Source organism: Poeciliopsis prolifica, unplaced genomic scaffold, assembly GCF_027474105.1.
Source record: "Poeciliopsis prolifica strain line A6 unplaced genomic scaffold, Auburn_PproV2 SCAFFOLD034, whole genome shotgun sequence".
Lineage (NCBI taxonomy): Eukaryota > Metazoa > Chordata > Actinopteri > Cyprinodontiformes > Poeciliidae > Poeciliopsis > Poeciliopsis prolifica.
In genome coordinates, this window is record NW_026562409.1 from 2,487,595 (window position 1) to 2,508,713 (window position 21,119).

A 21,119-nucleotide genomic window follows, 5' to 3' on the forward strand; every position below is an offset into this window, starting at 1 on the left:
AAAACTTTTTCATGTTGGGGGTTGTTGAATAACGGACGCCACAGACAGAACGCAGTCGGAGCTTTTTGTTGACTTAACACTGCCAACCAAGGCAAACCTGTTGTCTTGTAAGTGGTAAAATGTTGCACTGTCGCAAACATGACAGAAGTAACAATGAGAGCGCCACTGCCGCCTACTGTGCGCAATTACACTTTATACTAGTAAGGCCAAAAAAAAAGCCTGTTCCCCAGGATCACACGCGCCCCCCCAAGTATCGCACCGCGCCCCCCAAAGGGGGCGCGCCCCACTATTTGAGAAGCACTGGTTTAGCGTCACTAAACAATATAACAAAATATCCACCAGGGGTTGCTCTAGTGCGGTTTTCACCTTACTGGTCCACCTTTACTTACAAAAGGCAGCACATCTTCCGTTTAATTTTGTTTGCATTGTAATTTCGTTTTTGCCGCCTTAAGTATTCTATATATTTCTCTAAATCTAAAAGTATTAATATAAATAATTATCAATAAAAGCAGTGGATCCAGATTTGAGTAAACAAACAGACAAAACATACACCAGGGGGCGACAACACAGATTTATCACCACTTTACCTAATTTGTCCAGCAGACGGCGCAATCAACTGCTTCGGGTCTCTTCGGTATTCTTCGGCTGTTTTCGGCAGGTAACGGTCGGTACATTCAAATGTTCGGCCGGAGCTCCTCCAGAGAGTGAAGTGAAGAAAGAAACGGACGAACGGAGCCGATAGACGGCGTGAGGAAGCGGAATGACGGTGCTGCAGGAACCTGTCCAGGTAGGAACACCGTGTTCTAGTGCTGTCATGACCCGGGAGGGCAGAGTTCTGGAGCCGGCCTGAGCCGCTGCTTTAGTCCGCGCTCTGTGCGCTTCTCCCCGCACCAGGCCGCAGCTCGGCCCGGAGCTTTCTTGGTTGTTTCACCTATTCATGTCCAGGCTTCCTCAACGGTCAGCCTGGGGTTAACCCCGAACTGATCCTGCTACTATCTGCTCTGTGTTAACTGATCCAGAGGGCAGAGCCAGACTTCTTTAAAAAATGTCTAATTTAGGATGTTATTTGCGGCCAGGAAAAGAATCCATGTACTGGAGAAGATCTCCTGACCTTTCCTGACATGGATGGTTTAATGTCTTTATTGAGGCCAGTTTTCAGGTTTGAGTGCTGTATTTTTAATATCATGAAATGTTCTGAACATATTGGTGTCGTGAAGAACCAGGCTGGTTGTGGTTTTATACTGGAAGCCTCATACTCAGAAATCTGTTTTAAAGTCCAGATTTAGACCAATCTCAGATTGTTTGGTTCACTGTGTGTTAGCCGAACCCTTCAGCAGACCCGGTGTCTTTTATATACTAATTTATGGGCATAATTTACATAGTCTACTGTATTTTACACAGAGTTCTGAACATCAGCCTAGCTAGCCCTGCAGAGCTAACTGTTAGCTTACTACAGCCGGGTGTTAACCTTCTCTAGCCGGCGTCAGGTTGCAGGATTGAGTCGGTAACGCTGTCAGAGGCCCGGTTCTGTTCTTTTGGGGTAGTCCCTCCTGTTCCTTGGGTCTATTCTGAGCCCAGATCCTCCGCACGGAACCGAATTAGCCCGCAGCTGGTTAGCTGCAGCGGCTAACATAAGCTAGCTGAAACTGTTCACGCTTTCCTGGACAGGTGTGCTGGTGACAGAGCAGTCATTCACGTGCGTGAGGTTTGCTGCTGGACAGATTGTGTATGATAAACAACAAACAAACAGGTTTATTTGGAAGAAATGACAAGAAATCGGTGAAACAGTCAATTTCTTGTGTTTACCTAGAGCGGGGTCAAGGTCTGGAGAACCCCTGAGGGCGGGCGGGTTGTGGTAAACACAAACAGAACCATGTTCTGGCTGGTGTTCTCTGCAGTGTGTGGGTGTCCCAGCTCCCAGTGGGTCTGGAGTTTAGCAGTGGGATAACTGGGCTGACTAGGGTTGATGAGCACAGAATCCCTTCTGCTTGAACTGAACCCCCCAGGAGGGGAGACTTTCTTGGTCAACCAGAACCTGTTAAAATGCTCAAATCTGGTTCTGGCTCTAGAACCCAGGAACATAATGATCCAGACCCAGTTTGCTCCCACTGTGATCAAACTACAGTCGATTTTCCTGTCAGTGAATCCGCTTGGAGCAGGGGTGTCCTGACATCTTGTGACACGGTCAAAATCGACAATTCAAAAGTACTTGTGGGCCAAAAAAATGTAAGTCTGGAGGCTCGTATCGCTGCGTTTACAATCTCATACTGTGTGAAATATTTCAAGATTTTATTTCTCATAACTTTCATTATAGCTTCATCTCAGTAAATGAGAATATCACATGAAATTGACAAGAAAAATATATTAAATATTTTTTTCTGTCTGTCCTCTCAGTACTTGGTCTGGATTTATTCTCAAAACAATAATCACTGGGACAATTATTGTTCAGTAAATTATGTTACTGTGACAGGGTCAGTCTAAAATGCTCTGGTCAACGTTGATTTGACTGTGGACTTCAGAAAACCCAGTGGACCAGAACCTGCTGCTGCCATGGCGACCCAGATGACTGCTGACTGAGGAAACTTCTGTACTTCCAGAAACATGGATTCTGGTTCTCTCCACTTTTTCTCCAGACTCTAGGAAGAGTGGAGCGGTTCTAGACACTACAGATACTAGAACGTTGGTCTAAAAATGCTAAGTAAACACTGAGCGACAGTCCAGTTTCAGGAGTTCTGGTTCTGGAATGGTTTGATACGAGGAATGTAACTTTCGTAGCCCAGGTGTGGGATTTGTCTGAATTCAGTGGATCTTGATTTTCTAAGGTTGTCCTTGTTCCTGGTGGACTTTGTCCTTCCACTCAACTTTGTATGAATAGCTGGGTCACAGCATTCAATGTCTGTCCCAGTCAGCATCTTTTCCCTTGACAGCAATGGTCAATAACATGAACAAAACATTTATACATTAAAAAAGCTTTTTATTGATAATCCAGGAGGTGCTAAATTTAATTTGAGTTCTCTTCCATTTTCTCTCTGTGTTTTATTATCAGGTAGTTGATCGCTTATATCAGGGCATTTCTGATATGCCCTTTCCACTCACATGAACAGGGCAGATCTCTCCATCAGTCTGTTCTTCCTAGGCCTGTCGCGATAAACGATAAGTCAATTAATCGCACGATAAGTTAAAACTATCGACCTCATTTTAATTATCGGCTATATCGTGTCATCTCTTACTGTGGATGACACTGAATGAAAAAAGGCTCCACTCCGGTTCTCTCCACTGACCCTCCCTTCCCATTATCAAAACCTGAGAGACACATTAACCGACAGAAATCCTCGCTATAACGGTTCGATCGAACCGTGTTGTGTCCAACAATGGACACAAAATAAAAATTCCAGTTCACTAATATTGAAACCAGGCATTGATCAATTCCTTACTACAATCTACCTGCAATGCATGTGGCTAGTGTCAGTCTGACTGAATGTAAATCATTAGAACCTATTTATGTCACGTTAACGAAGAACAGCTGAAAAGTTACCGGATTTTCTGGTTGTAATTTCGCTCCAACTCCTCCCCTCGTTATTTATATTTTCTTTGCACAAACTGTTGAATAAACATTCATGTTGTTTCCGATGTCTGCTGGACTTCGGGTTGCATCGTGTCAGCTGTTCGGGATTCCCTCCGTGTTTCCCCTCAGAAAGCGCGAGGAGAATCCGCGCTTTCTGATTGGCTACCGGTCACATTCAACAGGCTGCGTCACTCTCCCAGTCTGGATAAATCCTTGATTTAGATCAGAGCGGCCACAACGATCTACCGTAACACACAAGGGACAATCTCAGAACGAAGAACGTTCTAAGATTGTCGTTCGGGTAAAAAAAAAAAAATCCTTTAGTTTGAACTATTGCATCAGGCAGTCGGATTCTTCTCTATTTAAATCTAATGATTACTGAAGGGCAATATACTATACAGACTTCATAATCTGCACTCTTTTGGTTGAATGCAGTATTTATTTCCACTTTGGCTTCATGTTGTTTAGTTTTTATTCAAGTACATTTATTGTTAATGGAGACTGAGAATCTATTTTATTTTTGGTTTTGGTTGTTTTATTTATTTTGTGTATCAGTCCCAGTGTTAAGTGTTCTTTTGAAAGTAAAGTGTATCTATCTTTGGCAGGAAATCGCATTTCCATTTCCATTTCCATTAAATCAATGTAAAAAGGTCTTCAAACAATATTATCGTTTATCGCAATAATTTTTGAGACAATTTATCGCCCAGCAAAATCTGTTATTGTGACAGGCCTAGTTCTTCCTGTCTTGGTTGCTGACAAATCTTTCAGTTATATTTACCAAATTAGACGAAAGATCAATAAAGTTCATGTCCAATATTACTACCAGGTCCTCATCAATGTTTTTCTTGGACACTGCAATTTGTAACAAATAAAACTGCTACTCTTTCAAAACAACTAAAAGCTGTTGCTGTGTCCATTTTGGTGATCTGTTCAGATCTTAAATTAATTAATTGATTTTATTTATTTATTATAAGACGTAGAAAAATTGGGTTAAAAACCTCCAAAAACATGTCGTGTCCTCAAAGGTTTGTTCAACGTACTGTTGGTCCTTTTAGAAAATGTTTGCATTTTTGTCGTACATGTTGCTGAGTCAGCTTTCCACTCGGATGGGCAGCAGAACTTATTCTGTTCTATCTGATGGTTCTGGTTCTGTCTGTGTTCAGGCTGCGGTGTGGCAGGCTCTCAACCACTATGCCTACCTGGATGCTGTTTTCCTTGCAGAGAGACTCTACGCAGAAGGTAAAACCTGTCTTTCTGTCTGTCCAATTAGTTTTCTAGAGGTATTCTGATCTGATCTGATATTGGAAATTGGTTTTCCCATCTGTTTACCTGTCTCCATGTTACCTGTCGGTCCTCCCAGTGCGTTCAGAGGAGGCCCTCTACCTGTTGGCTACCTGTTATTACCGCTCTGGGAAACCGTACAAAGCTTACCGACTACTGAAGGCTCACAGCTGCTCCACGCCGCAGGTTCGATTCCTGCTGGCCAAGTGCTGCGTAGAACTCAGCAAGTAAGAACACACACACACACCTTCATGCACACACCTTCACACACACACACCTTCACACACACGTGTCTGCCTCTCAACCCGTCTGACCTTCCAGACTCGCCGAGGGAGAGCAGGTTCTGATTGGTGGAGTCCTGAACAAACAGAAGAGTCAGGATGACATCATCACAGAGTTTGGAGACTCCGCGTCCTTCACGCTGTCGTTACTGGGCCACATTTACTGGTAAGCAAGCAGCCGGTGCTCCCAGTGTCTTACTGGTGTGCGAGGCCTTCCAGCTGCTGACTCCTGTCCTGTTTCTGAGTAGCAAGACGGACCGAGCCGCTAAGGGTGCTGAGTGCTTCCAGAGGAGTTTAACTCTCAACCCGTTCCTCTGGTCGCCGTTCCAGAACCTTTGTCACCTAGGTAACACACACACACACACACTTGCTGCATGTCATATGATGTGACTTCAGAAAACTTTGTGCATTTTATTCCAGGAGAAAAGCCGGATCCAGATCAGATTTTCAGGTTGTCAGCTTTGCAGAACTCCTCTTTAGCCCCGCCTCCTCCTCACATAAGCCCCGCCCAGAACCCGTCTCATCGCCTTGACACTGCACTGATGGAAACGCCGCAGGACACACTGGTACAAGAAAATGCACATCAATTATCTGATTCACTACTCAGATTTCATTATGGTCAGAAATTCTTTTTCATACTAAATCTGATTTTAATCCTTTTTTTTTTTCTTGATTTCTTTTCCAAAAAAAAGAAACGATGACAGAAAATATTTATTTCAGTCATCCCTCTTGTGAGGTTTTTGGGCCACACTGCCAGAATTTTTATTTTATTACAAGAATATATTAACAGAATGAGGGTGTAATTTCACCAGAAGAAATATCCTACAAAATCTGTCTGAAAGAATAACTTCACAAGATGCTCAACATTCCTGATTTACACTTTTTATATTTCATATTAGAATTCTCATTAAATTACTATCTTATTCTGCTGATGTTACATCCAAATACATAGAAGCTGTAAAACACGTTTGTCAAACAAGATGGTTGCCCTGCGTGTGGTGACATCACTCTGAGCTATGAATCCCGAGGAGTGCATTGGTGACAACAAAAAAAAAATAATCTTTTTAAAACAAACTTATCAATAAAATCAACTGTAATCTGATAGTGTTCCAGTAATCAGATTACATTTGTCCCTGAATCTGTCCCTGTCCTCCAGGAGTTGAATCGTCTCAATCTGGAGTCGTCAAACGGGAAGCTGACGTCTGACTTGTCGATTTCATACATCGACTCCTCCCTCATCTCCCCGGAAACCGGCTCGCTATTGGGCAACACGGTTTCCATGGCATCAGCTGGCACTCTGCTGGCTAAACAGAACAAACCCAAGAGTGGGCGGAGCTTATTGGGGGGTCCTGCCGCCCTCAGCCCCCTGACGCCCAGGTGAGTGTGCCGGAACAGGTTACAGACCTGCTCGGGTTTCAGCTCCTCCCCTTTGCTTTGATTTCTGTTTTCTACACAGTTTTGGCATCCTGCCCCTGGAGCCCAGCCCCGGAGACCCCACGTACCTGCAGAACTATTCGGCTACAATGGAAACACAAACGACAGCTTCAAGCAAGAAGGTGAGAACTCAGCTGAGACCAGGCTGTGATTCAGCAGGAAGTGTTTGACCTCACCTGTCTGCCTCCCTGCCAGGCCGTCTCCAGGATCAGTCAGTCCAAGTCTGTCTTCAGTCAGAGTGGGAACAGCAGAGACGTTCTTCCCATCCCTTTCAACCAATCGCAGACCTCAGCACCTCACACCAGGTAACTGCAGCAACCACTCGCATCGCCCTGGCGCCCAGCGTCTTCAGTTTTGTGTCAGAAGTTATTACGATAAATGATAATACAACATGTTTGAGAAATCCTTTATTCTTCATGGCAACCATTAAGCTGTGCAAAACACCTGAGTGGACCTCGCCCCGCCTTTGTGGCACAGCTCCTCAACACTCTGTTCCTTCAAACTAGCTACCAGCAATTAGCAAACACCTGGTGGAACTACTGAGTTCATTATAGGAGCTACTGCTCAGAACACTGGTAAAAACAATAAAGGGTCAATAAAGGAGCCATGTTATGATGACTTCCCGGAGGCAAAGTTATGATGACTTCCCGGAGGCAAAGTTTCAGAAAGATCAGAAGTTTTAAAGAGACAGACGTCCAATTTCAAGGAGTTAAATTATGAAGTCTTATTGTTTTTTAAGTCATATTTGATCTACGCAACATTTTTAGCACGACTGGAGGTAATATAGTTTCATAATTGTGCTATAAAATCGCTCTTTATACCTGGAAAATGCATAAAACTGCCTCTTTAAACATCCCATTGATCGTAGACAATCAGTAAGATGGAGACACTATAAAAACAATCAATCATGTAACTGGAAATTATGAACTAGTTTTAATTTATCATGTGATTAACTGGTTTCTAGCTAATAGTTGCCTGTCTGTCCCACAGTGGTTCTCCTCAGGTTCTCAGTCCCAGTATGTCTGGTCCTCCTAACGTTCAGCCCAGAAGAAGCTCCAGACTGTTTACCAGCGCCAGCTCCACTGCCAAGGTACCCGCCCACCGTCCGATTCCCAGTGTTCCCAGTCCAGGGCTGCAGAGACCCGGTGAAGTAACGCCGATTCTGTTTCTGCAGGAGAACAGCAAGAAGCTAAAGATGAAGTTTCCTACGAAGATTCCCAACCGGAAAACCAAATGTAAATCTGCAAAGACGGCAAACAGCAGCAACCTGAACGAGAGTCTGGACATCCTGAGGCTGGATCCCAGTTTGAACCTGCCAGACGCCAGGATCCCCCAGTACCAGAGGGCCGCTGCAGGTACCGCCAGAACAAACGGCTTCCTCTGGGCTCAGGGTTCACACGGTCCTGGAAATCCTAGAAAATGTTTGTTATGCATTTCAGCATTTAATTTAAACACAAAGATAAGTTATTTTTAAGTTACTGAAATTGGGAATTTTATTTATTAAATTAGTGAGGAACCAATCAGATGTAAACACTGGAAAAAAGCTAAATCTTACCAAGTATTTTTTATTTTTAGCTGGTTTCTAGTTACAATTATCTTAATTATCTTGGTACATCGCAAATCAGTCAAAACTAACTCATAAATAACTTGAAAAGTAAATTGATAATTCCTTAATATTGATAAAAGGTTTTAGTTCTACTGGCAGATTATTTTATGTGGAAAATGGGAAAAATGTTTTGCTCTTAGTAAAGTAATCTGCTAGTGGAAAAAATACTTTTTGTCTGTATTAAACTAACTTTTATTGGGTTTTTTAAGACAATAACTCCCTGCTATGATGAAAATGTTTTAATACTTTTGGCGGATTATTTCACTTAGAACAAAACGTATTTTCCCATTTTATAAATAAAATACATTACAGTGAATTGTAATTGTCGTCTTTAGTTCATGTTTGCTTTTATGTGCAAAATTTGGAAATGTCCCTTCAAAAGCTTTTGAATTTTACGGTGGGAAAAATTAACGAACCTCGAGGTCAGCTGATCTATCTGCACCTGAATGACTTAATATTTATATGTTAGTATTTAATTTCCCTTTGGGTTCAATAGAGTACTTTTGAATTTGAATGTTTTTGTTTTACCTGTTATTAACGTAAACCTGAAGCCCAGGTCTGATGGTACCACACGCTGTTTGTGTTCAGACAGCGTGATGGCTTTGCTACGGGAACTGGGTCGGGGCTACCAGGCGCTGTGCTCCTACAGCTGCAGAGAGGCCATCAACATCCTGACGTCTCTGCCTCCTCAGCACTACAACACGGGCTGGGTCCTGACGCACGTCGGCCGCGCCTACTTCGAGCTGGCCGAGTACATGCAGGTGAGTCCGTCCGACCCAAACCCAGCAGACTCTCGGGGTTCATTCCTGAAATCCTGGAAAATGCTTCAATTTCAATTAGGCGTTTTCAAAGTTATGAAATTATTCAAACGCTACAGTTTTGTAATAAAGTGGAATGTAACGTTTGATTAAAAGCATGTTTTAAGCATTTCGTTTGAGCAGGAAGATATTTACTTTGAACCAATTCGGATTGTTTAAATGTATTGAGTATTTATTACTCTCAGTCACTCGATAACTTATTAATCTGTTTAATTAAAATAAAAGTTGCCATATCTTTCATACATTAAGCAACATTATTGAAATGTTTCTGTTTGGTCAGGTTTTTAGGGTGTATAAGACTCATTTTAAAACATACGTTTTTATATTTTAGTTTATTTTGTCCCTGCTATAAAATGTAGAATAAAATCACAAGACCTTTTTTTATAACAGTCATAAATGATGTTACATTAAAGTGAATTATCTCCAAACGTTGAAAACTTGCCTTGAAAATGCTTGAATTTTACTGTGGGGGGGGGGAGTGTACGGATCCTGGATTTTGCTCCACCCGTGCTGGTTTGTCACCTGTTTGCCATGGCGACCTGTGCTGCAGGCGGAGCGGCTCTTCAGCGAGGTGCGCAGGATCGAGTCGTACCACGTGGAAGGCATGGAGATCTACTCCACCACGCTGTGGCACCTGCAGAAGGACGTGGCGCTGTCGGCGCTGGCCAAGGACCTGACGGACATGGACAAGAACTGTCCTGAGGTGAAGAGCGCACCTGAACGCTCAACTGGACCCTTAGGTGAGTTCAGGTGAGCTGGCCACTCAGGTAAACGCTCTGTGTCTCTCTGCAGGCCTGGTGCGTCGCAGGAAACTGTTTCAGTCTGCAGAGGGAGCACGACATCGCCATCAAGTTCTTCCAGAGGGCCATTCAGGTGAGCAGCTTTAAAACGGTTAATTGAAGTTTTAGTTTTCGAAGATTTCATTTTTAGGAAATTTTTAGGGTTTCCCGTGGCAGCCATCTTGTTTGACGAGCCTCTTTTGCAGTTTCAATTTATTTGGACTTTGAATTAATGTTAAAAAAAAAAATAAAAAATCAAAGGCCAGGCAAGGATTTTATTTTTTAAATTACGAGAATAAAGTCATAATATAACCAGAATAAAGTCCTAACATTAGGAGAATAAAGTTGTAATTTTATGAGAACATCATCAGGCCTTTCACAATTACAAATTTTGCTGGACAATAAATTGTTCTAATAGTTATTACTATAAATGATATTGTTGTTCTGAGACCATTTTAATATTGGTAATAGTAATAATGGCATAATTCTAATTAACATTTGAAATATCTAAAATAAATTAACGAAACAACAAATAAAATGAATTATGAAGATTCTGTAAACAAAATTGTGACTGAAGAACAAATTTGGCAGCGAGAAAAAGAAAAACAATAAATAATGCCGATGTAAATTATTGAGATTGTTGTAATTTATCATGTGATTAATTAATGAATTAATTTATTGTCTATTTTGACAGGCCTAACGCCAACAAAAAAACAAAAATGAAGAATGTTGAGTGTGTTGTGACGATGCATTTCAGTGACTTGCTCGTTTACTTCCTGGCTTTTTTGCATAAGTTAATTTTTCTTGCCAGTTGGTTGGATGAACTTCGTCATTTCTGTAGAGAAATTCATGAATACATTTTAAATTCTGAGTTAGTGAAGCCTGCAGAAACCCTGTCCAGATGTTCCCGAGCTGCCAGGTGTTTCCCTCACCTGCCTGCCTTTCTCACCTGTCTCAGGTGGACCCAGGTTTCGCGTACGCCTACACCCTGCTGGGTCACGAGTTTGTTCTGACTGAGGAGTTGGACCGAGCTCTGGCCTGCTTCAGGAACGCCATCAGAGTGAACAACCGACACTACAACGCCTGGTATGTTAACCATGGAAACGCATCACAAGGGCTGTAATCAGGCTGTGAGACATAAAGTGTGTGTGTGTGTGTGTGTGTGTGTGTGTGTGTGTGTGTGTGTGTGTGTGTGTGTGTGTGTGTGTGTGTGTGTGTTCAGGTATGGACTCGGCATGATTTACTATAAACAGGAGAAGTTCAACTTGGCAGAAATCCACTTCAAGAAAGCTCTGAGCATCAACCCTCAGAGCTCCGTGCTGCTCTGCCACATCGGAGTGGTACGTATGTTCCCTTACCTACTCAGCCATGTTCCCTTCACCTGCTCAGCCATGTTCCCTTCACCTACTCAGCCATGTTCCCTTACCTGCTCAGCCATGTTCCCTTCACCTGCTCAGCCATGTTCCCTTCACCTGCTCAGCCATGTTCCCTTACCTGCTCAGCCATGTTCCCTTCACCTACTCAGCCATGTTCCCTTCACCTGCTCAGCCATGTTCCCTTCACCTGCTCAGCCATGTTCCCTTACCTACTCAGCCATGTTCCCTTCACCTGCTCAGCCGTGTGCAGCCTGGCTGTAACTCTGTGTGTGTGTGTGTTCAGGTGCAGCATGCTCTGAAGAAGTCTGACGCTGCGTTAGAGACTCTAAACAGAGCCATTGGCATTGACCCCAAAAACCCTCTCTGCAAGTTCCACAGAGCCTCCATCTTGTTTGCCAACGATAAGTACAAGGTAAGCCAGACCTGATCAGGCGATCAGCCCTGATCAGGCGATCAGCCCTGATCAGGCGATCAGCCCTGATCAGGCGATCAGCCCTGATCAGGCGATCAGCCCTGATCAGGCGATCAGCCCTGATCAGGCGATCAGCCCTGATCAGGCGATCAGCCCTGATCAGGCGATCAGCCCTGATCAGTCGACACGGAGACAAGAGATCAGACCTTGATCAGTTGATGCAGAGATGACAGATCGGACCTCATGAGTCGGCACTGACTGGCTGAAACAGACCCGATCAGCTGACTTGCAGCCATTGGACCTGACCGGTTTAGTAAAGCAGAACCGACCTGGATCAGTGTAATCAGAAGTGTCTCCCTGCAGGCAGCGCTTCAGGAGCTGGAGGAGTTGAAGCAGATTGTTCCCAAAGAGTCTCTGGTTTACTTCCTCATAGGAAAGGTAGGAGTCGGTTCTGCCAATCAGCTGCTTCTTCTGATCTCAGGTTGCATTTCTTTGTTTTGTTTTGTTTTTCTACCTGAATGACCTTTCTTCTCTTCAACAGGTGTATAAAAAGTTGGGTCAGACCCACCTGGCTCTGATGAACTTCAGCTGGGCCATGGACCTGGACCCTAAAGGAGCCAATAATCAAATAAAAGAAGCCATTGATAAGCGATACCTGCCTGAGGACGAAGGTACGGTTTGCTCCATCTGTTTTTCTCACTCATCTGTCCCTCTGACTCACCCGCCCCTCCCCTCCCTGTTTCTGCAGTGGCTGAGGTGGATGACAGTCAGGACAGCAGCTTCATGACGGACGCCGACGACACGCAGCTCCACACGCCAGACAGCGATGATGTTCTTTAGCCCCGCCTCCTAAATGTCAGGAGAGGCGTTGCTAGGCAACGTGCTGGCAGACAGGATTTACGTTTAGCTCCACCCACTTCTCCCCTCCCCGTCCTCTGACTGGCTGAAACAGACTGCTGCTGACCTGAAGCCCCGCCCATTAACCTTGTGACATCACAGCTGGTTTTTTTTTGTTTTTTTTTTTTTATTTTCTTTTTATTGTCCTGACGGAAATAAATCAATAAAACAAGTAAACACTGCACACTGCTTTTCCGTCTTTTTTCCGTTTGCGGGGCAGAGTAGCTCCTGTGGCAGTCGTAACAATGCCGTTTATTTGTTTAGCACATTTTAGCAACAAGACGCTTCAACGTGCTATAACACGATACAGAACCAATGCCTTCCCAAGGTATGAACCTTGGAACCCCTCCCAAGCAATTAGTCCAAAGTAGTCCCTGTTCCACCACCAGGTGGCGCTCCACTCAACAAATCAACCACAGATATTTGGAGCTAAGAGAAACTTTATTGTTCCAAAGCACTTGGACAGCTGACAGGCACAGACAGAGCAGCGGTTTGGCACCTGGTATCAAACGGCATTCTGGGTAATTATTAGGGGGCGGGGCCAACTGCACAGTCAGGTTCAAAACTGAAAGGATGGTAATTGGCTAAGAGAGATGACATCAGTGAGAGGTCGTCTGTGATTGGAGAGATTTTATCAGAGTCACCTGATTGGGAGGAGCAGCTAATTTGCTCTGGACACCAGCAGTGGTTCTTTTCAGGCCCTAATCTCTGGTTTCCTTCTATTCATGGATGTTACCTTCATGATCTTTCTCTATAAAAGGGTCGACTCTGAGGTCAATCTGATTGAAATGGCAAATATGTCTCAGTTTCCATTAATTCATTCTAAATTCTGGGATAATTTCTCTCTGACTCTGCTGGAGGTCTTCTTGATCATCTGAATCTAACATTTGGTCTCCATATTGCCTCTTGGTCACCTGGGGTCTGCGTCATGAAGCTTCAAACGAACACCCCAGGTGGTAGGAACAGGTAAAACCAGGTGAAGATGGAGGGAACAGAGACTACCTGAGTCACCTGGCTGGCTGAACTGTGACTGGCTGCTGTTCACTCTGATTCATAAAGCCTCCCCAATCACAGCGTGTCTTTATAAGATATTTTGTTTCTGCAGTCTGTTGGTTTCCTTGGTAACAAAGAAGGTGGGGGAGTTGCAGGCACGGAGCTGGTCCAATCACAGGCCTTGTTTGGCAAGGGATGCAGATACCTGACAGGAGGAGGCTGGTTATTAACACGTTACCAGACTTTCAAAGGATTTCTGAAGAGGTGAGCCTCACCTGGTCGGCCAGGGTATCGAGGGGAGGAGCTTCATCACCATTGACACTTCCCCTGGAGGAAGTGTTGCTCAGGCGACGGGGGGAGGAGTCCTCCTGAATGACGATTTCAGCACCATGGTCAGTCCGAGCTTTAGCATTCTCTCTGAACATCAGCTTGTGACTCTCAATCTGTGAAAATAAATTATGATCAGTCGAGTAAAATCAGAACCGTTCACTGGAACAGAGTACAGTTTTCACAGTTTGGAGCACATCTTTGGATCTCAATGAGAAACTTGCTTCACTTGATCTTATGATAATATAGTTGGGAACAGATCAGCCTGGGTTCTGTGGCCTTGGAAACTCGCCTTATTGGTCTGGAAACTCATCAAACTCTTAGATTAGACATACTGACGATAAGGTCAAGTGGACTTGCTGAAGCTAAAGCCAGGTAGAGTACTGTGCCAATGAAGATGGTACTAATTAAGTGCAACTGCAATGACACTGGTAAAGTCAGCATTTATAGAAGTAATAATGGATGCTGCCATCTATGGATCAATGTTTTAACTTCTTGAGCAATTGGAGTTCACTGTGTTTTTATAAAGTCATGGCAAAGTTTAGGACATTAGGAAAAGCGAAAACAAATCATAGCAATTGTCTTTTGTGAATCACTGGTTGAAACTGAACCAGGGGAGACATAAAAATGAAAAAATGGGAATTGGGCAGATCAGATTGCTGTGACAAAGTTGACATTTGTTTTGTATTTGGTGCCGTGTGAATTTGATGAACAGGCTAATTGGAGGGATAACCCTTGACCTTCATAACCTGCTCTGTATGTCCGGAGGTTTTGCGACATCTTGCCTGCTGGTCTTAAAAGACATCCTGTTGCCTAATGGATCTTTTGAACTCCCACTAACCAAATCTCCAGTTTTGCCTCTTCAAAAACATTTAATAAAACGATCTGCAGTATTTTAAAACAAGGAGATCAATGGTTTTCATGAGTGTCTTATTAGGATGATGCTAGAAAGCACCTTCTTCTTCCCTCCTCCTGGAGTGTGGGTGACATTTTCCAGAGAACCAACTTTGGACTGAACAGTTTTGAAATCCACCTTCTCAGTCTTGATCTCCACCTTCCCTCCACCTGAGGAGCAGAAAAGTTGTGGAGCTTCACACAGTCTGTCACACACAGCACGTGCGGAGATGTAACATAATACATATAAAGTTGATCAACAGGATGAACAGGGGAGTTTATTGTTAATAATCCCTGTAAGAAAGTAATCTACAGTCAGAGTGTTTACATGTTCTTACCTGGTTTGTGGTGGAGGTTATCCTTAGAGCCGCACTTTGATGTCACATTACTTAAATCCAGCTTCTTGTGGAGAATTTGAACCTGCAGGTGAACAGTTGTGGATGTCAGTTCTTACCAGGCTTTCAGAGATACACACAGAAAGAGGAGTTACCTTTCCCCCTCCTGGTGAGTGCTTCAGGTTCTCTGTGGATCCCACTTTGGACTTCACACTGCTCAGGTCAGGCATAGGATGGGAGGTGGGTGTTGTTCGGCCACGGGCAGAACCAGGAGACCTGGGAGGAGTCCGGACAACAGCCACCTGGAGGACAGCGCCAATATAACTTGTTTAACCAACTAGTAGAAACAACATAAACCAGTTTAGCATAGTAAATATGGTAAGTGACCTGTACTTGTGTAGCACTTCATCAAGTCCAGAGGAGCACACAGTGCTATACAAGACATTCACTCCCCTGACAGAGGCAAGTCTGCCTCTTGTTCTGACAAGGTAAGGCACATGAAGTGTCTTGCCCGGGGACACAACTATTCAGGAAGACATGGGGGGAGTTCAAACCGTCAACCCACCAATGACTGGACCAACTCCAACCTCCTGAGCCACCGTAAGCCTCAGATAGATGGTTTAAATCTATTTGAGAACCAATGAGACGAGATCACCAGCAGATGGTGTTCAGTTCATAGCTCTGCCTCTCTCTTCATACAACTGTCTGAGGATGCAATTACAACATAATCACTGACCATTGGTGCTTGGTACCAAGTACTTACCTGCTACCCTGTTGGTATTGTAGATCATCTTGTGATCAAACATGGTGCTTAAACTTTCAAAGTCAACAAATGCTTTGGCTCATTAAAGCAAAATTGCTCTAAACCAGTTTGGATGAGTCATATGTTCAGGTGCCCTGACCTTTTTCACATCTCGGTTGGGGGTGGATGATCTGCTGGCGGGTGAGCGACTTCCTGGACTGTTGACGCCGTCCATGGACTCTGACAAACAGGTGGTACATAGGTGGATTTGTGGCCACTGGTTTTGCTGGTTTCACTAATTACACTGGTTCAGTTAAGGTGGTTTACCTGTACTCTTGGCTGAGATCATCTTTGCAGCTCTGCTGCCCCCTGCTGTCCTGGAGACCTGAAGACACAGGGAAGATATTTACAGCGACAAATTTTACTCCCAGACTCGAGATTTGCTGTTTTGATCATTTACCTTCACAGCTTCATCAACTGTCGCCTTCACAGCTGCTTTACCTGAAAAGAACAAAACATCATCATCAATGATCCATCGGTTAAATATCTGCCAATGATTCTGATTGATGAGGCTGTTTCCATGACAACAGGGAGGAAGTGATCAGTCTGTGTCACCTTCAGGGGGAGAACCTGTCCAGAAATCTGACACAGAGGAGGGAGGTGATGAAGGGAATGGGTGATAAGGAGGTGCAAGCAAGGCAGGTAAAAAGAAAGCAGGAATTTGGAGAAAAGAAGAAGAAGCAGGGGGTGCTGTAGCAAAAAGAAAGGTTGCAACAGCAAGAGGTGCAGCAGGGGGTGCTGCAGGACAGACCTTTGCTGAGGGGAGGAGGAATGCCTGATCTTCTGAGAGGAGAAGAGGAGGCCTTTGCATTACGTTTTGGAAGAGCACCTGCAGGAGGCGCTCTGGTATTAGAGGAAAGATCCACAGGAGAAGCATTTGTTTTGTTGCCAGGGAGCTCCTCGTCAGCTGTGGAAGGAGGTGCAGAAAGTTCTGATTGATTCTTTACTTCAGGAAGATCTGTATTTCTCTCCTCTGCAGGAGGTTCTGGTTGGTTCTCCTCTGCAGGAGCTTCTGGATGACTCTCCTCTGCAGGAGGTTCAGGTTGATCCTCCTCTGCAGGAGCTTCTGGATGACTCTCCTTTGCTGGAGGTTCTGGTTCGAAAGAGGTGCTTGTTTCAAGATTTGAAAGCTCTTTGGACTCCTCCTGCACCTTCACTTCTGACAGCACCACCTCACCTTTCACTTGCTCCTCCTTTTTATCATCGTTATCATCATCATCAAGTCCTGCTTCGTCTGGAGGAGATGAAGGGGAGGAACAGGGACCCTCCTCTCCTGTCGTCTTATCCTGTTCTTCTACATTGTTCTCCTCCTTTCCTGTAACTTCCTCCTTCTGTGGTGGAGGAGAAATGCTGGAGGAGAAAGGAAGCTGCTTCTTGATCTCCTCATCCTCAGTGTGGATGTCTCCCTCTTCTTTCTTCTCTACCTGGTTGCATGTTTTTGCATTTTCCTCCTGACCAGTTCCTCGTGGGACTCCAGAGGGAAGCACTTCCTGTTTTCTCTCTATCCTCTCTCCTCCTCCCTCTTCCTGCAGCTCTGCACTTCCATTTGGGAGTTTCTCCAGAAACCCGACAGATTCCAGGTCTGACAGAGGAGGAGGAGACGAAAGGGGGAGACAACAGGAGGTGAAAGACAACCAACAACATGACAGATGAGTCGAGTCATTCTGGTTTTTATCTGTCTGTAGGGGGCGATTCTCTCCCTCTGGAAACTTTCTAGATTTACCTGCAACCTGCAGCTGGATAAAAATTAGATTACTACTGTCTGTTAGTTACATTGCAAATCTTTTTTCATCCCCATAGCATCTTCCATTTTTGTTTTCTGTCTCCAAGAATTTTATTCTCTCTCTCTTTATCTTAATCTCCCTATCATCAGATGACAACACAATTCAAATGGGAAAAAAATGTATAATAGTTTCGGTGCCCCTGCTAGTATAGCACCAAAATAGTGAATACTCACTTTTTTCACCACAGGTGTAGGACATTCTGAGATGTGGAACTCTAGGAACTTCAAGAATTATTAAAACCTTCATGTGGAAGCTTTTGCGGCCCAACTTTTTATTCAGTCTTTCTTACAGGAGTCAGGCGTTAAAGGAGGAGTTGCTGCTGTTATGGTTCTCTTTCAGGTGGTTCTGATCCAAGTTCTGTCTAACTTCAAACTTAAGCTTGGTTGGACAGAACTATAGGAAATCTGTTCATGTTCATGAAACATTGAGCTCAGTTTGAACTAAAACCTTCTTGTTCTCCTGATTGATTATTGTTCACAAACCTCCCATCGTGCTTCGCTGCTCCTGGGCGGGGCCATCGTTGACGGGGGCGGAGTCTCCATCCATCTTCGCTCCTGCAGGGAACAGGTGGAAAACCATGAGGAACCCGCAGACATCGACAAACCATATGAGGTGCACCAGTAAAGTTACACAGTAGAAAAAATTAACAGCAATATTTTTGATTTATTTAGCCTGTCATAGAAAAAAAAATAGGTTTAATTTTTTAGTTATAGTTATTCATACATTTATGACTATATGAATGACACATTTATTATGAGTCATAATAAATATGAGTTCAAAACTAAATATTTAATACAGAGTTCCCTCAAGTCTAAACCGGAAGTGACCCGCACCATCTCAGTGGGCAAGCGCATGCGCATTGCATAGCGGACTCATGGCTTCGAGATCAGCAAAAATATGTAGGCCTTCTTAGCGGAGTTGGAGACAAACATACATTCGTTTCTGTCGAAATCGACCCGTATGAGACGGAGAACGAAATTATGTCAGACGATGTGGACAAGCTGCCTCGATCTGACCGCGATACAGTTAGTGACCATGAAGAGCCCAGCAGGGAGGGGCTTCCCGGCCTGAAATCCACGGACTCATACAGTCAATGCTGAAACGGCTTTGTAAAGGACGGTCGGACCAAACAGGAGGCTACATGTCCGTCTTAGCTAGCAGACAAAAGCTACATTAACTGAGCTTATTTTGCCAGTTTGACAGTAAATACGACAGTAAATGTCACTTATGTTTATCGTAGCACCACACAGAGGTGGGTAGAATACTTAAAAATGACAACCGAGTCATATGTTTTAAGTTACGAAATAGGAGAGAACTAGTTCCCTGCGTGGGCATGTTTTTTGTTGCCATAGTAACTGCCTGTGAAGATAGCTGTCAGTTACGGACATGTGACGTCACGTAAGGCCTATATATTAACAAGGTAAATTAAATATATGGTTTTCAAAATAATTAATATTTTGTTCCAAACTGAACATTTAATTTTTTATCGAAGCATTTAATTTTCAAACTAAATATTTAACTTCCTCACTAAATATTTAGGTTGCTAGCAAAAATATTTAGCTGTTATGCAAATTAGCCTGCCGATAAAGTGGAATATCAAAATAAAAGCTTTTATATACCTCTATATAAATCCCGCTGCAGGCCGAAGTGAATCTCTTCATTCTTCGCTCCATTTACGGGTTTTCTTATATATATAATTGATTCTTTTGTTCTTGACATGTCCAGCTTGGAAAAATAGGACGTGCAGTTTTAGGTTCTATCTAAATGTTTATTCATGTCTCCATAGCAACAGTTTCATCAACATACGGTACAGCGCGAGCCAGAACACTTCCGGTTCCTGTTGGTCACGTTTCCAGCCGCTAAGAACGTTTATACACAATCAATGTGTTGATTCAATTTCTTATAAATAATTTTGTTTTAGGAACGAATAAATAAAACGTGTTAAAATTCGACAGACGCTGTAAACCGTAAGTATTTAGGCTGATCGCAGTAGTGAATGTTGATACAGAAACTGTTGTTAAGGCTTAAACATCTGTTAAAACACGGTGGATATATCGGGAGGAAAAGAATCGATGATTAAAGAAACGATTCCTCAAGGTCCAGCTTTTATCGTGATTTTCGTCTCCCCTTCTCCTCAAGCTCCACATTTATGTAATAATCATTTAGGTAACTAATTATTTCACAATTTAATTAATTAAAGAATTACATGTTCAGTTTGGAACTTTGATGCTTATAAATGTATGAATAACATGATGAAATAGTTTTATTTCACTGACATGCTAAATAAAAAATGTGGCTCTAAATTTCTTACTGTGTAACTTTCCCCATAAAACCGAACCTCAGAACCACTTTTACTGCTGTGTCTCTGACCCGGTCCGACCATGTTTGATACCCTCCCCGCTCCAACAGAACCCTCATTTAATTCGGTCTGAAGAAACAGGGTCATGGTTCTGTCTCCAGTTTTCTGAACTCGGTACCTGGGCCGTGTAACTGTAGGCACCAGTCACGTGATCCGATCTGATTATTGCCTGAATCAGTTACAATGAAGTACCGGGTCCAGAACTAGACGGACTCAGACTCATAAGCATGAATCCGGACCGAACCGAACCAGTCCGGGCCGAGGACCAGGAGAACATGTGGAGGAGTTGATGGGCGGCGGAGGCCTCACTGAGCATGCTCACAACCGTTTCCATCATGATGCAGCAGTCAAACATAAAGTCCGGCCCGGTTCGGTTCGTGCCACCTCCTCGGTATCTCTTCAGCGGCTCCTCCTGTCTGCGCCTGACCGACCTCTTCCCTGCAGCGCGCAGAGCCGCAAGGCTGCAGCAGCAGCTGCGGAGCCGAGCACCGCTCCTCTGCTGCGGCCTGCGGAGCGCGGAACCTCCCGGAGGAGGAGGAGCGGAGCAGGAGGAAGATGGAGGAGAGACGGAGGAGACACGGAGGAGACACGGAGGAGAAAGGTGCGGGCCTTACCTCCTGCTGCTGCTGCTGCTGCGGTTCCGTCTGCTGCTCCACCCTGCTGCCGCTCCGAGGAAAAAGGGAGGGGTCGCTGTTGCCATGGCAACCACGCAGCATCACTGAGGCACATGTTTCTGAGGAAGTGATGTCATCAGAGGACCGATTCCATTTCCTCCTACACGTTTCTGTCCTGAACAACTGCAGAAGAGTTTGGACCAGGAATCCAAGAGTCTGGAGAACCATCAGCTACTGGAGAACCATCAGCTGACTGGAGAACCATCAGCTGACTGGAGAACCTGGAGAACCATCAGCTGACTGGAGAACCTGGAGAACCATCAGCTGACTGAAGAACCTGGAGAACCATCAGCTGACTGGAGAACCTGGAGAACCATCAGCTGACTGGAGAACCTGGAGAACCATCAGCTACTGGAGAACCTGGAGAACCATCAGCTACTGGAGAACCTGGAGAACCATCAGCTACTGGAGAACCTGGAGAACCATCAGCTGACTGGAGAACCTGGAGAACCATCAGCTGACGAACCTGGAGACTGGAGAACCTGGAGAACCATCAGCTGAG

At 44.2% G+C, this 21,119-nt stretch overlaps 2 protein-coding genes across 7 annotated transcripts; one reads left to right on the forward strand and one right to left on the reverse strand.

The window, feature by feature from the left end:
• Positions 1 to 623: 623 nt before the first annotated feature.
• cdc27 (cell division cycle 27) lies at positions 624 to 12,633 on the forward strand. Of its 2 annotated transcripts, XM_055051753.1 has the most exons (20): positions 627 to 787; positions 4,729 to 4,804; positions 4,926 to 5,073; positions 5,168 to 5,293; positions 5,376 to 5,473; positions 5,548 to 5,693; positions 6,284 to 6,504; positions 6,584 to 6,683; positions 6,757 to 6,866; positions 7,552 to 7,651; positions 7,736 to 7,916; positions 8,756 to 8,928; positions 9,536 to 9,688; positions 9,778 to 9,858; positions 10,723 to 10,850; positions 10,987 to 11,104; positions 11,424 to 11,552; positions 11,916 to 11,990; positions 12,094 to 12,223; positions 12,301 to 12,633. In XM_055051753.1, exons 1-20 carry the CDS (start codon positions 761 to 763, stop codon positions 12,390 to 12,392), a joined length of 2,412 nt encoding a protein of 803 aa, XP_054907728.1. In that variant the 5' UTR covers positions 627 to 760; the 3' UTR covers positions 12,393 to 12,633. The 2 variants fall into 2 exon arrangements, with proteins under 2 accessions (XP_054907727.1, XP_054907728.1); XM_055051752.1 differs by having other exon boundaries at positions 624 to 787; positions 12,094 to 12,633.
• A 238-nt stretch (positions 12,634 to 12,871) lies between these two features.
• maptb (microtubule-associated protein tau b) lies at positions 12,872 to 20,687 on the reverse strand. Of its 5 annotated transcripts, XM_055051757.1 has the most exons (12): positions 20,558 to 20,687; positions 18,067 to 18,138; positions 16,978 to 17,382; positions 16,552 to 16,893; positions 16,201 to 16,241; positions 16,068 to 16,125; positions 15,901 to 15,980; positions 15,154 to 15,300; positions 15,002 to 15,083; positions 14,725 to 14,834; positions 13,718 to 13,885; positions 12,872 to 13,647 (listed from the first exon to the last, which is right to left on the reverse strand). In XM_055051757.1, the coding sequence occupies exons 1-12, from the start codon at positions 20,670 to 20,672 to the stop codon at positions 13,615 to 13,617; spliced, it is 1,653 nt and encodes a 550-aa protein (XP_054907732.1). In that variant the 5' UTR covers positions 20,673 to 20,687; the 3' UTR covers positions 12,872 to 13,614. The 5 variants fall into 5 exon arrangements, with proteins under 5 accessions (XP_054907732.1, XP_054907730.1, XP_054907729.1 ...); XM_055051755.1 differs by having other exon boundaries at positions 16,552 to 17,382; positions 18,067 to 18,135; XM_055051754.1 differs by having other exon boundaries at positions 16,552 to 17,382.
• Between the last annotated feature and the right edge of the window lie 432 nt (positions 20,688 to 21,119).